At 51.5% G+C, this 14,787-nt stretch overlaps 1 protein-coding gene across 1 annotated transcript in view; it reads left to right on the top strand.

Annotated features, from left to right (window-relative positions):
• LOC144160088 (uncharacterized) overlaps nucleotides 1–14,579 on the top strand; it is a 38,937-nt gene extending 24,358 nt beyond the window's left edge. The window contains exons 2-4 of the mRNA XM_077691694.1: nucleotides 1,305–1,385; nucleotides 13,210–13,385; nucleotides 14,445–14,579. Coding sequence (XP_077547820.1) covers nucleotides 1,305–1,385; nucleotides 13,210–13,385; nucleotides 14,445–14,579 — 392 coding nt within the window. The remainder of the gene's footprint in view (nucleotides 1–1,304; nucleotides 1,386–13,209; nucleotides 13,386–14,444) is intronic.
• Nucleotides 14,580–14,787: the final 208 nt, after the last annotated feature.

Below are 14,787 nucleotides of genomic sequence, written 5' to 3'. Positions count from 1 at the left end.
GACCCTGTTGAACTAAATTATGCCCGGAGTATACTGAACGGCGTTAAATTCTCGCCTTCGTATATAAAGACGTCCCTTTACGCTAGATCGGTACAGTAGCACCTGCAATATACGTCCCATGGTGATCCACGTTTACACCAGACAGCCCCAGAGCCGCAAGGAACGGACCTTCACCCCGGCCGCAAAATTGTGAAAGCAACTCATTACTCCGAGGTTCTAGTGACAGACAGAAAAATATTTTCGTCAAGGATGTCTCAAGGCCGCAGGGTGAAAGGAGTCGAATAATAATGTCCGGCCAAAGTCCCAAAACGCAGCCAACGAATCTTGGTGCTGAATACGTGGCATTAGCGAGTACACAGGAGAGGACCATGTCCGGACGGTGTTTTCCGCGAAGCAAGAATAGTACGGCGCAGTCCCAAACGAGACGGCGAATGGTTAAACCCACGTCCGTTTTGCAGGCGCAGCATCGGACTGGTCTGTGTAGCCCATTGGCGGAACCACAGTTAGGTTGCCATCGGGGGATGTCGGTTGGTTCTTGTGTTTCCTCAATCGAGCAACCACGTGATCTGTCTAAGCGTACTCCGACCGCGCCTGGTTCATTGACACCTAGCCTATCGGGGTAGAGGAGGGGGTGTGGGGTAGCCGCATGGTGGAATAGGAGTTGATAATTCCGGCCTCCGTTGATTACGTAGACGGTGGGGCTCCAGATCTGGATCCGAGGTGAGCGTAACTGGTCTCACAGGGATCAGGAACCGGGACGGTGTAATAAAACCTCGCTCGCAAGTCCACGAGCCTTCTCGTTTCCCGGGTTTCCCTGATGCCCAGGATTCCAGAGTACCCTTACCGGGGTCCCAGAGTTCACCCTGAGTGCATTGCATGCCTGTTCGATAGCGTGGGCGGGGCTATTGCGCCTCGGTGGACCAATGAGTCACTTGAGTGCCTCAGTACAGTCACTTGGTCGTAGTCCCATTCAGTGTGATCGGTGACAGCCTGGCGTGTAAGGAGTTAGACCTTTGTTTTAGCTCAAGTTCCATAATATCGCGGTCGGCGTCTAAAGAAATAAGATGAATGCTCTGGTGGTCGACCGGGTTGGACACTGCAACCGGTGCCGCTGTACGGAACTCGGACCACCAAAAAGATGCGTCCACAAAAATATCGTGTTGAATTGGGCAGGGAAGAAGCACGGGCTAGAACCAGCGAGGTCCGCAGCGGTGCGTGCCTCCGACGCTGAGCTTTAGAGGGCAGCCTCTCACTGAGCTCACGGCTTGAGCTGCGTGAACAGGCCCCGGATTTCTTCCTCCCAGGTTACTCGCCACGGTCGCCGCCAAGCATCCACGACTGGAACAGGCTGATGGAGCCAAAGGGCACGCAAAACAAGTGCCTCAGTCTGGGCCCAATGTACGCTCTAGATTGACTATTCTAGGTGACGTAGTAAGGGTATCAACGAACGTATGAAAATCACCCGCCGTTCACTTTTGTTTATCGCAAGGAATGATGATGGCATGGCCTTAACAAACGCCACACCACTATCAACATTGTCATCATCATCATCATAATTATCACCATCGTCATCATCGTAACAATCTGTTCCTCAGTAAATGGAGTTTCAGTGGAGCCTTGCGTCTCAGTTCTTCACAGCGATAGAATAAAGAGGGTAAATTTCATCGTAGTCTTGTTGAGACAATGCGCATTAGTAGACATATAGTCGTATGACATCCACTTGCATTTTTTTGTGGAAAGAAAATAAAAAAATTAGTGCCCTTCCACTCGGTGAATATGGATGACCTGCAAAGCTGGACGCATTCCATGGAGTGCACGAAACAAAACACGTTTATTGTAATTTGCGACAGAGCATACTACCTAGCTAATTAGCTGAATGAACCTCTGGAGGACCCAAGCTTTGTTCTTGCAGATAAACATGGAACTGCCGATGTTCCTCCGGCGTCGTAAGCACCTGGCTGTTTGTGTAAGACCGGATTCAGACTGTTTCCGCAACTGTAGTAACAACTTTGCAGAATGACGTCATTTCACGTCTCAGTAAAACGAACTGCGTGACATGCCATTTTTTTATGTCCATATATCATGATATGGCTTTTGCGTCGGTAGTCTGAACAGAGCCTAACCCACAAACCCAATTCGCTCTATCCCTAAGAACTGCGGACAGGTCCTATTGGACCGTTTAACGCCCGCGTTTAAACCTCGCACCAGCACAACGGACATGTCATCCATCAGTACGAGCATGAAACCTATGGCTGCGCGTGCAGGCCCCCATGCTCCCTCCAATTATTCTCCACTACAAACCTGCGCACGCATAAACCAGCAACTGGTCATGTGCGGTGGCTAGGAAGTTATAGACGCCGTCAAAAATATACCCTGAAAGCCCTCTGAACAAGTAACATTGGCTCACGCCGGCGTTCCAAGCGCGAAAGTTGCTGTTCATCCGGGGGGAATTCGCCGCTACTCGACGAGCTGAACTTGAGGCGGTAACGGCGGCGCCAGCAGCTCTCCGTTGTTTTTGCGCCCATTCGCGCAATTCTTGCTCTTCTTCCTCCAAACAAACGGCAAGCATCCGGACCATGGCGATTTAAAACCTGAAAGCCCTTGAGCTCTATTCTCGTGTACAAGCATGTGGCTGTCCGTTTTCCTTCCCCCTCGTATGCATCTCGCTGTGGGAGTCAGATGTCTGTGTAACTCAGCAACCCACTCCCTAACCACTCGGTTGAGAAGGACACCCGACAAACCGCATTGAGCTATGTGAATTTGACCCCTAAATCTCCAACCACCACAACCTGTATTTCATCCGTAGCGCCATGAAGCCTAGCTGTGCGTGCTCGCCCCCCTTTTTCTACCCGAAAACCGTGCACGCATAAACCGGCAACCGGTGATGGCGCATCCTTAGGCCTTAGAGACACCGGCAAAAATGTCGCTCGGAAGGCCTTCCAGCTGAAAATGAAATATGGGGTCAAGCCGGCGTTCCAGCTGGGGAAGTTTCTCTTCTACCGGGAGGGATTCGCAGCTACTTGGCGAAGTGAATTTGAGCGGAAACGGCGAAGGCGGGTTTCGGTCATTTTAGGGGGCAGCCCTTTGGCAGCCGTTTCCTGGGCTTCGCGGGAGCGGCGCCTGTTTACCTCCGCCTAACCCAGTGAGCCAACGCAGCAGCGACGAAAGAAATAAAACGGAGAGGAGCGTCTAGTGAAGGGGGAAGTGGAGTACGACACGTGAGGCTATGGCGTCATCTCTCTCACTGCCTTCCCTCACATATGTCTAATGCGTCGCCACCAAGGAGCGCCCTCCCCCTGACACTTTCCCAAGACGCTGTTCCATTCGCCGATAATCCAAATTACGTGACATTTGCGCGGGAGGTTCAAGCACGATTCCCGACAGTATGCTCGTGGCTCCCTTGTGCGGGGTTAATCCGAACCATGTGACATTTGCGCGGGAGATTCAAACACGACTTGCAACATGCTGGCCGCCGCCGGCGGTGCGCGGCGAAGTAGCAGCAGACTAGCTCACGCCGCCGTGCGTTCGCTGATCACGCAAACACTTTCTGAGACGCAGCAGAAATTCGCCAGGACCGAGAAGACTGCAGCTCGTGCTGCGCACAAATTTCATACTACGGAGTATAGTAATCGTCAGTGCATTTTTCTACGCCCATCCGTGCATTTGTTTATTTTTCGCAATCAGCTGATAACCGTCCTACGGCCGTTATCTGCCGACTGCGTAACTTGCCAAAGGGGCATCCGTGTAGGCGAGGGGGAACATAGTCGTGCAAGAGGTGTTATCGGTGGCCAGGAGGAGCCACGGAACGGCGCCGAGTAAATCGTCGATGACGCCGGAGTGAAAATTGAGGGGGGGGGGGGGGGGGGGTACACAAATACTGCTTTGCAGCAATATCGTTTTCGCTCCCTCAATTTACACATTGCTTCCGCGAACAGCAAAGGGTCCACGACTTTGCGGAATGATACTAACGAGCAGCGTTGAGGGCCACGTGTCAAATAAAATCCGACGTTGTCAGCGGTGTTGACCGCAAGCAAAAAATTGTTGTCAGGGGAAAATTTCGCAGCGCCTCCTTCTGGCGCCCACTGAAACCCTTCGAATCGTAAGGTGCCGCTCCACAGTAGGCGTGCGAGCAGGAGGAGAAAGTTTTCACCACTCGCGGGTGCCGCAAGGGGGTAGGTACGATGACGTCAGCACTAGGGTGTAATACGCCCTAATAAATGATAATGCGACACGAACGCTGCCAGATAACGCTCCCGCATCACACGTTTAAAGTCGAAGCTTAAAGTTGCCATGCAGACAAAACACAAGTTTGGTGCATGCGAAAGATTGCTTTGTTACAATAAAACTTCCACCAATTTTAACTTAAACTTCGCTCAGATAAGCTGTATAATTAGGAAAAAAGGGAATGGCCATGCGACTCACTAGCTCGATTCCGACACTAGAACCTATGACGTCATATGCAAAGCCGTCTGATTGGCTTTGGCCAGCAAAAGCAAACGCAAAGTAAGCATTCCCTTTAAGCTTGCAGAAACGGCTCTTTTCTTTTAAGTGTAAGAGAGAGAGAGCGCAAAGATAAAAGAAAGGCAGGAATGTTAACCAGGCTACGGCGTAGTATTCTATCATTCCCGGGGGAGAGGGGAACAATGAGGAAGAAGAGAAAAAGATAAAAATAAGGGGAAAGGTAAAGTGGTGTAAAGTGGTGTGCCCAGCGGTAGGACACATATACAAACACGTTAAGTGAGCTCATTGAGGGTAGTCTTTCCCGTTACAGTCTTCATTGCAATTCCGTCGTTTTTAGAACACACAGGAGTGCTTTTGCGCCTTGTTCGTAGATGGCGGAGAAGGCCAGTGGGCCAGGATTTTCTCCTAAGAAAACGGGCGCGGAGAGTCCAGCTTCCGTAAAGTTGAAGAGAATTGGCTTCTTTCGATGAAAAACGTGGACACTCGCGTAGGGCATGTCGTGTGGTCTCTGGTGAGACAGACTTCGCACGCCTCCCTGGCTGCCATTTCAATTAGATTGCGTCAGGTCATGGGAGGCCTAACGAAAGGGGACGCTGAAGATGCGGGTCCAGGGCATGAATACGAGCGCTCGCGAACTCTTGGGTAGTCCATTTGGGTAGCGTGATCTCCCGGTAGAGTTTGCGGAGAGTCCTAGCTTCGTCCGTCCTCGATAACGGAATGGATAAGCTCTCTGTTTTTTTGTGTGCCAAGCGGGCGGCAGCGTCCGCACTTCCGTTTCCGACAATGCCGCAATGACTGGGAAGCCACTGGAAGGCAATGTCATGACCCGCTTGGGCGGCGCGGTCGTAATATAGTCTTATCTCGGTCAGCAGCTGTTCATGAGGTCCACGGCACAGGGCTGACTGGAGCGATTGAAGCGCAGGCTTTGAGTCGCAGAGGATCGCCAAACGTCGGCCAGAATTTTGTTCAATGGTGTGAAAGTTCTGTAACCGTAGAAGTTATAAGATGAGCTATTTTGAATTCTGTGGACATGGAGATTCGTTGTGTGACAACGGCGTCTGCAGAACCAGATGTTGTTACAGAGCCATCGGTGTAAATATGGGTGCGGTCACTGTATCTCTCGTGTAAATATATGAGAGTTAGCTGCTGTAGTGCCAGCGATGAAAAATCTTGCGTCTTGCGTGCTCCGCGCCGCCAGAATTCCTTTCCTCTGTAAACACATGGAGCGCCTAACAAAGCCTGGTCGCCTACCCATTGACGCATCCCAGCCGCCGAGTCGCCAGGGTCGGCCGTGTGACGAACGGAAACTTCACCCAGCAGCTTCGAGCAGTGCAACTGTCGTAGACTGAACCTCTGGTGCCCTCTTCCTATGTTTGACCCCTTGACTGACCTCCAGCTCCTGTCCGGTTCGGGCATTCCCGTGGCGGTAATCGCGGTCGTTAAAATGTCAACGGTCCCCCTATGCCGGTTTCCCAAAAGAACGCAGGGAAATCCTCCTTCGAAAGCTGACATCGCTTTCAGCTATTATGGGGCGACCGACGCGTTCGTAGGCGTCGCCTCTGGGCCCGCTCAGCGGTTGATTACAAAAGCACGGCGAATAAGAAAGAAGCCTCGGTGGTTTTTCGATGCGACTGCATCTCATTCACCCGCCTTGTCCATGCATGCATGCATCCCTCCATCCATCCGGCGTCGTCGTCGTTGTCTGCGCCAGCTGCGCATGCGCTCTCCGCCGCTCTCACCGCAGCGTTATCTGCGGGTTAGCGCTCGCTCCTTGCAATGCCAGCTGTGCGTCGGCGCGCGCTAGCGCTCGGTTAACGCATGCTCATGCGCTCCTCTCTCTCATTCCCCTCACCGCTATGCGGCGGTATACAACGCGGTACCTGCGCCGCTCCGCTCCGTCGTTCCAGCACCCGTCCTCCTATGTCCAACGCTGCTTTGAATGGAGACTAACAAGCCTGCTATCGCGATGGTCGGCGCAACCGCAACAAGCACCGGCCAGCCCAATAACAGAACTGCTAGCACCATTGACGATGAGGCTGCAAAGCGACGTGCACGGGATGCGAGAACCCCGTAGTAGACGGAAATGCATCGTACGCGTTCATGGCACGTTTTACGCGATGGGAGAATCAACCCAACGGAAACGCCAAGGGAAACCCACGATGAGTCGCATCTACACAGGGTTCTCGCGAGGGGAGGTGGGCGTAATTTCTCATTGCGCCCCTCACGCCCAAGTCAGCTCATCCGGCGTGAAAACAAACACCGCACAGGTAAACAAGCTAACCCCAGAGAAAGACACCTAGCTGCCGGGCGGTTTTATTTAATAGTGAGGGGCCCAAACTTAACCGATGGCATACTAGAAAGGTGATGATCAGGCATCCTGGTTAGGTGCCTAATGTGCGCGCTGAGTGTTTCAGTTGTCCCGTAAGTGTGCAAGGGGTGATCACGAGCCACAGCAATGGTTGCAGCTGTTGAGGTGCTTAAGTGTACTTCCTATTAATTTATAGGATTTAGAATTGTGGAGTGAAACAATGTAACTTACGAAAGTATACGCAGACATAGAAGTACCAGTGCTTACTGCTGTTGGTACTGCGCGCATTGTTTGTTATAGCTGAACAGCGGTGCGGAGCACTGGGGTTGTCTCAGACGACACTGGCCGATTGGTGTAAGCTACATTGTCTTACGTGACCTTGATTGTTGAACATAGCCTATGTTTCAGAAAACAATAATTATCGTAGCAAAAACAAACCAGGAGCAAATACGGTCAAAAACAAAACAAAGGCGAATAGCGGTGTGGAGCACTATGGTGGCGCCATCTAGGAGGGCTGACGGGTAAACAAGGCTCCGCAGTCCGCTTCAGATCGAACGGCGCACTTGAAGTGCCCATGAAGATCCGCCATGGGACGTCGTGGCAGACGTCGCAAAACACGATTTACCTGGAGAATCAAAATTTTAACTGAAGTTCATTAATTTACCCGTGAATAAAGCATCATTTGCCACCGAAAAAGCGTGCGGGGCACTGTAAAACACCAAATATTTCGCATTAAACCAACTTGTATTTGCCGCATGGCCCTTTTAGCGCCTTCCAATATTTGTAGGTTGGCTTCAAAGAACAGACCGGGCAACGGAACTTCAGTGGACTCGGCGCCTACACGAACGATAAGCTGCGTTACTGTGATTAATCATCATCGAAAGTATCTCTTCAACGTCCACCTTAGCGGTCATTAGTTAGCGGTCCTTTGGCTTCCAACACTTCCCCCTTCGTGCCATCGCTTTCTCCTTTTACGCTCGATGTTTTATAGCATCGATGTGTGCTTTTTTCTTGCGTTTATATTTCTGGTTTGCGACAGGACGTGATTTGCGGCCATCCCGTTTATTCCATGCCAACCGCTGAGACGAAGAAGTGCTAAAAAAAAAAGAGATTGCAGGAATGGCAGAAGATGCAGGAGCATGAAAGAACGCACTCAGCGATAACAACCCCCATAACGTGAAATATGTTCGTCCTTCGCTTTTAAAGAGTTCGGAACGCCACCTCCCAAGTAAAATGTTGTCCTAAAGTGCATCCTTGATAGAAAGCCCCGATCAGGCAGATAAAAAGGAACAGCTACGGGCGCAAATCCATAAGTTATTGGGATGCCTGAAAAAGCGAGCGAGATATATTTTTTTCTCGTAAATTTTTCTGTGGAACATCATTTCGCCTTCCGTGTTTCTATTACATGGTGTCGAAGCTTGAAGTAAAAGGGGGCGTTTCAAAGAACACGCTGCCACTCGAATAAAGCCCACACAGTACCAAACCAAAACAAGACGACAGCACGCAGATTCCATTGTGTGCGCAAATGGATCTTGCTTCTTTAGAGAAACATCATATAATTCCATTTCTCAATTTTTTTAAAAAAATTGGGTAGTCTGCAATGAAATGTTATGCCGGATTACTCTCAATGTAAACCTGTCATTTTTTATTTGAAATCTCTGTCATCTGCAACTAAACACTATAGGGCATGGCCTAAAACATAACCTACTCTCTTTTATCAATATATTAAGCTGAATTGAACTTTCCTTAAAGCAGCATAATGAAATAATCCCGCTTGCCATTATTGAGAGTAAAAGTTTGGGTAGTCTGTAAACAGGCCTTACGGCGGGTTTCTTGTAAACTAACCGCATTAGGGCTCTCATTAGTTTAGACTGAAATCTGAGCCATGTGTAACTAATATTTATGGAGAATTTCTTGCAACATACACAACCCCACTTTTCACTATTGTAGGTTGAAATGAATTTTGCTTAACTGAGTTACGCAGTCTCATTTCTCAATTTTTGATGTAAGGATTTCAATCACCTGCACGAAGATATTATGACGAATTCCTTGGAATAGAACCGCATTATGGCTCTAATTTTTAACAGCGAATCTGTTGTTACTCGCCGTAAGTTCGGGGGTTCATGCGCGCAGACAACTGTCTGCGTGGAACGTTATTGCGCAGGCGTCCAGTAGCGGTCGCATTACCCACTCGACAACGGAAAAACACGTCATAGCGGCCGCCTCCGCATTCGAAGTATCCCCATGATGGTCGCAACATCTGCTCGGAACGAGAAAGACATGTCATAACCTGCGCTTCTCGGTTCGTTGTACGCATGCGCGTGGTCGTCGTAGGCATGCGCTCAGTATTGGCGATGAGCGCGAACACGGGCGGCGCTGCGAAGCGCGCCCCCGTGTCGTCGGCTTAGGGATTCTCGCATTTGTCGTCTGCTTCACTCAGGCTCGCTCTCCCTGCTGTTTCTTAGCGCTCGGTCGACGTCTGATGCTTGTCCGCTCCAGAATTTGCGTGTGCGTAACTTTTTGTCATAATAATGGCCTTAAAATCGCATACACTAGCTGAAGGCGTGAGTTAAAGTATTGTTTTCGATACTGCTACGGAAGAAACAGTGCCGGCGTCGCCCCACTCTTTGCGAAGCCTGTCCTGTGCGGAGCGCGAAGATTTGGAGCTAGGCGTCAGCTTCTGTATTAAGCAATCTTTCGATCAAACGGAATAGCCAGCTGTTAGTAGCCGGCAACAGTGAAAATACAAGACCTAAACAAATTGTAAGCCTTCAGGGCTGTCGGCTTCGACAGAAGGCATTACAAGTCCCGGTAATCATATGTTATATGGTAAAACAGTTTTTGCAACCTTGCCGAACGCTCGAAAGTATTGTATCACATCTCTTTACGTTGTCATGGCATGAAAGTCTATGCCGACGTGCACTATGGGCTAGAAAAACTCTAGGCTGAGTTCCAAATAACCCACTATGCGCATAGGCTGGTTTTATGCCAGGCTTCTAACCACTATGAAGGTTTATTGACAAAAACCAGTCACGTCTACGGTAACGATAAAGTAACCAAATGTTTGTTCAGACCTGGAGGGATATTTCGGTACATTTCCCGCAGCTATATCTTCCCAATATTCGGATATGCGTTATAGGAAAATTGCACTCAAGAGGAGGAGTAGTAGGTGGATGAGCAGAATACTTTATAAGGAAGAGGCATGCCAACGGCAACGCCAGGCTGAAGAGCAGCGGCGGTGCAGGCAAACACTGCTAGCACAGCGGCGGCGTCAGTCCCAGTCACCGGCGTCCATAAGGCTATCCACACCCGTAACTCAAGCGACCCCAGATGCTTCCGGCATCAAGAGTGAAATCTAGGAGATAGTGATTAAAAACACTATGCACGCAACTACCCACAATGATGGCCGAATATTGTAAACTCACTCAATTGACCCCGCCAACAGGCCCTGCTTCCACAGCCTCTTCCATTCAGCATGGCTTCGGATAATATCCAACTGTTACAGTGGAACTGCAGAAAGAAGGAAGGAAGGAAGAAATACTTTGTTGAATGCCTGCAACAGACACAGTGTGTACACTGCGCCCAGACGTAGCCACTCGGCGATCCCGACGTCACCCCTACTCGGACCACCCCTTCGCTACTCCCTACGGGGTTGGACGCGCTGCCCCATAAGGGAGGGCGTCGCCCCGCAGCTTTCGCTTCGGTGCTGCTTTTCGAGGGCCGCCAGCACCTGCTGGACGGCTGATAGTTGGGTGTCCTTGTCATAACTGCGCACTGCTTCTTGGATCCACGGCGGTAGGTCTATCCTGGTTGCCGCCTCGTTAGGTCGCACTTCCCACTTCCCACTCCCAGAGTAAGTGGGCAGTCGAGGCCCTAGCATTGTTACATAACACGCACGTGTCGTCCGTATAGAGTTCTGGCTGTATGTGCTTCATGACGACCGGGGTCAGCAGTGAATTCGTCTGCAGCTGTATGAACGTGGACGCTTCCTCCCTGGTTAGCTCGGGGTGAGGCGGTGCCAGCACCCTCCTACAATTTCTATAATATTTGGTGATACCCTGAAAGGTATCGTACCTGTCCTTCGTCTCGGTTCACCACTCTGCAGGCGATTCAACTGCTGCCGCGCGGCCAGCTAATCCTCGCGCGACTGCGTTCGCTGTGGTTGGTGGCGAGTTCCGATACCTCGTTCCCCGCATGGGCGAGAAACCACCTGATTGTCACCTTGCGTCTGTCGATGTTTACCCGCTCGAGCACCCGCACCGCTTCACAGTACAGCCAACCCTTGGCGAAACTGCGCACTGCACTCTTTGAGTCGCTAAGCACCGTCGTCGTCTCTGGGTCCGCGATGGCCAGGGCGATGGCCAGCTCTTCCGCTCGCTGCGCGTCTCTCGTGACGATGCTCGCGGCGTTCACCGTGACTCCCGTCTTCCCATCTTTCACTACCGCTGCGAAGCACTGGCGGTCGCCGTACTCTGCGGCGTCGACGAACTGCAGAAGCCTCCACGCTAACGCTATCGAACGCAGTGAAAGATTTCGTACAGCTGAAGAGAAACCCTACGCACTACTCCTGCAGGAGACGCGTGGCACAGGGCCAGGATTGTGTGGATACAAAGGGTACTTCACTCCAAGCATTGTACACGAACCAGTTGAGGGCACAAAGGAAATTATCGCACAGGCCGGGGTCTATGTCCGAAATGATGTCAGGCAGTGCCAAATAGACACGAAAGAGTTCTGTACCCTATTTATAGAAGTTGATGCCGTGCGCACTCGAATTGCGCAGGGGCGCACGTTGCTGATTATCTCGGCCTACATCCGCACTGATACTGGGCGGCGGTGCAGAGTCAGCTTCGAGTGGATGAGCAGAATTAGGACCTTGTTTCCAAACAATGAAATTGTAATAGGTGGAGAGTTCAATGCTGCGAGCACCACCTGGGGGTATAAGAACACTACGGTTCGCGGCCAGAACCTCGAAGACGAAGCAAATGAAGCCGACCTATACCTCATTAACGACTTGGACTACCCAACCCGCATCGCCCTTCACTCAAGGCAAAGAAACACTACTTCTGACCTAACGTGGGCGACTGAAAATACGATTCGCCAGTGGCGCTGCAATAGCGATCCCTGGAGCAGCGATCACTACCCAATTTGGCTGGAACTTCGTGGCCTCGTTCAAGAGAAACGCCGACAAGTGACCTGCACAGACTGGAATAAGTTCCGTGAGCTTGTCGAGGAGGCTCACGAGAGCTCCCTCGTCACTCGAATCCTCGACGCAGCAAAGGCGGCAGCGACTACGGTCACTGTAGACGTGGAGACCCCCTCCCCGGACAAGCACCTACTCAACTTATGGGCAACGCGAGAACAACTTCAAGTCTAATACCATCAAGGGGGCAAGGCATACAAAGACCTCCTCCGCATAAGGCACAAAACAGCCCAAATTATAAGTCACACGAAACAGTTAACTCGGCAACGGTGGGAGGAGCACTGTGCGTCCTTCGGAAAGGACACGGGACTCCGCAGACTCTGGAGTACATTTCACGCCCTCAGTGACAAACGTAAAACGCCAGGTGTCGTCGAAACAGTGCTCCTCACTCAGGGGATCTCCCAGAAGGAGTTTGAAAAACAGGCAGCGAACGTATTTTTCCCGCAGCCCGTACAACCTCCATCACCCGATATATACGAGAATGAGCCAGTCGATGAAAGGAACGAGTTGGATACGCCCTTCACCCACGCCGAACTTTACACCGCCCTAGAACAGGTGCGGATCTAAAGTTCCCCAGGTAAAGACGGGGTCACATGGACAATACTCCGTAACCTACCCGCAGCTCAAAAGGAAGCCCTACTTGACGACATAAATGCAATTTGGATTAGCAGTTAACTGCCCCCTTAAATGAAGCACGCCGTAGTGGCGCTAATACCGAAGTCGGGTAAGCGTCCCACCGAGACTCCTAATCTACGTCCGATTTCCTTGACTTCCACAGTGTGCAAACTCATAGAACGAATGTGCACAAACAGGCTCGATCACTACCTGGAAGAAGTGTCAGAATACTTTCACCCAAATCAGACTGGATTCCGTCCAAATCTTTGCACTCATGATAGCCTCTTTCTTTTAAGGAGAATCTTGAGCCCTCGCCGGTTTTCCCAGCCGAGCATTCTCGTTGCGGTGGACCTCAAGAAAGCGTTTGATTCCGTGACTCACCAGGCCCTTCTACGGGAACTTCATGAGGCGTATCCCGGCAAGAGGATGTTAAACTTCATCAGAAGCTTCCTTGCAAATCGAACCTTTGAGATTCGCTCTGGGCATACAGAACCAACCAGCTTCACGAACTGCGTTGGGGTTCCACAGGGGTCGATTCTCTCGCCCTTGCTCTTCAATGTGGTTATGCGTGGGCTCACCCAAGAACTCTGTAAAATTCGAGGTATGCATTTTACTCTGTACGCAGATGATATTACCATCTGGACTGAAGCCCCTGGCCACAAAAAGATGGAGTTGGCTGTGGCCGCACTGCAGGAGGCACTCTCCACCCTGGAGCGATACCTCGAGCATACCGGCATGCAGCTGTCGGTCGAGAAGACACAGTATATCCTGATCGGAGGCACTCCTGAAGAACGAGCTAAGGTATCCCTTTCGCTAGAGGGGAGTCCACTCAAGCGACCAGACGCAGGATGGATCAGGATCCTCGGTATACCCATCGCGGAGCGGGGAGGTGCAACCGAATGGTTAAGGCAACTGGAGCCTACATGGAAAAAACTCCTCCACCTGATCAAATGACTCGCAAGCAAATTCGGAGGAGCCACGTCGGAGGTAGCCCGCACTCTATAGTTCACGCCGTGCTCGTCTCACGCGCCACGTATGGTGCTCTGTGCTACCGCCTGACGAAAGCACAAACTGAAAAGCTCGAAACGATGTATAGAGCTGTTCTGTGAGTAGTTACCGGCCTGCCGCGGCGCACACGCATCTACGAACTGTACCGTTATGCGCGACTCCCACCTTGCGGGAGCTAATAAACGATCGACGGAAAGGTGCGGCTGACCGCCGTCAGTACACTCTCTAAGGACAGCGGCTCCTACTACATGAAGACCCTCAAATGCAAGCCGTACTAGAAGATGTTCCACCCCACATTCCGCCGGGGCAAGACATCCAAATAACAGATCTCAAGCCGCTATCGCGCAAGACAAACGTACAAAAATACGCCCAGCAGCGAAAAACAATAGCACAGACCCTTAACGCACATAAACCTGACCCGGAGGAGCTACGCATCCATACAGACTGCTCATGGGACCCCGAGGCCCGAATCGCAGCTATGGCAGCGAGAAGAGAGGACGGTGCCCACCGCTCAGAAAGGTTCCTTCTAGAAGAGACCCCCTCAACCACAGAACTCGAACTCCAAGCCATTCACCTTATCCCCCTCTGGGTGCTTGAATTCTTGTCTACAGATGGCACCAAGCACGTACGACGGATCAGGGTTTTACGGAGAGTGCTACGGCACTCAAAAACCTGGTTGGGCCCCCGCGAGTGACCTCCACAGAATATGCCATAAAGCGGACTTGCCGCGAACTACAACGGAACAGCAATATTGATGTCAAGGTCCTCTGGGTACCCGGACAATCTGGCAACACGGGCAATGAGACTGTGCACAAGCTGGCCAGTGAGGCTCGCTCTTCCCACCACTCGCAGCTTGAGCCCACTCCTCTCAAAGCCCTGAGTCATAGCCCTGAAAAGCAGCGAAGAAGGAACAAGCTTCAAAGGTCCAAAGAGCTCCTGATCCCCTACCGAAGGGTCTTCCCCGGGGCGCCCAAGTGTTCGTGGTGAAAGCACGAAGTGGCTTTGCCGTCACGGAGGACATGGTGGCAAGGTGGAACCACGCACAGAAGTACTCCAAGCAGCCGAACCCGCCACCTTTCTCGCCGCCCCAGTGTAGTGTGTGCTTGGCCGCCCAGCCGGCTAACATGCGTCACCTGGTGTGGGACTGTGAAGGACTGAAGGACGCACGTGACAAACATCGCCCGTCATCCGTATC

The sequence above is a fragment of the Haemaphysalis longicornis genome, unplaced genomic scaffold, assembly GCF_048455015.1.
Source record: "Haemaphysalis longicornis isolate Haplotype H1 unplaced genomic scaffold, Haemaphysalis longicornis Haplotype H1 scaffold_10, whole genome shotgun sequence".
NCBI lineage: Eukaryota > Metazoa > Arthropoda > Arachnida > Ixodida > Ixodidae > Haemaphysalis > Haemaphysalis longicornis.
Note: the sequence above shows the minus strand (reverse complement) of the source record. Positions and strands in the feature narration are given on the sequence as shown.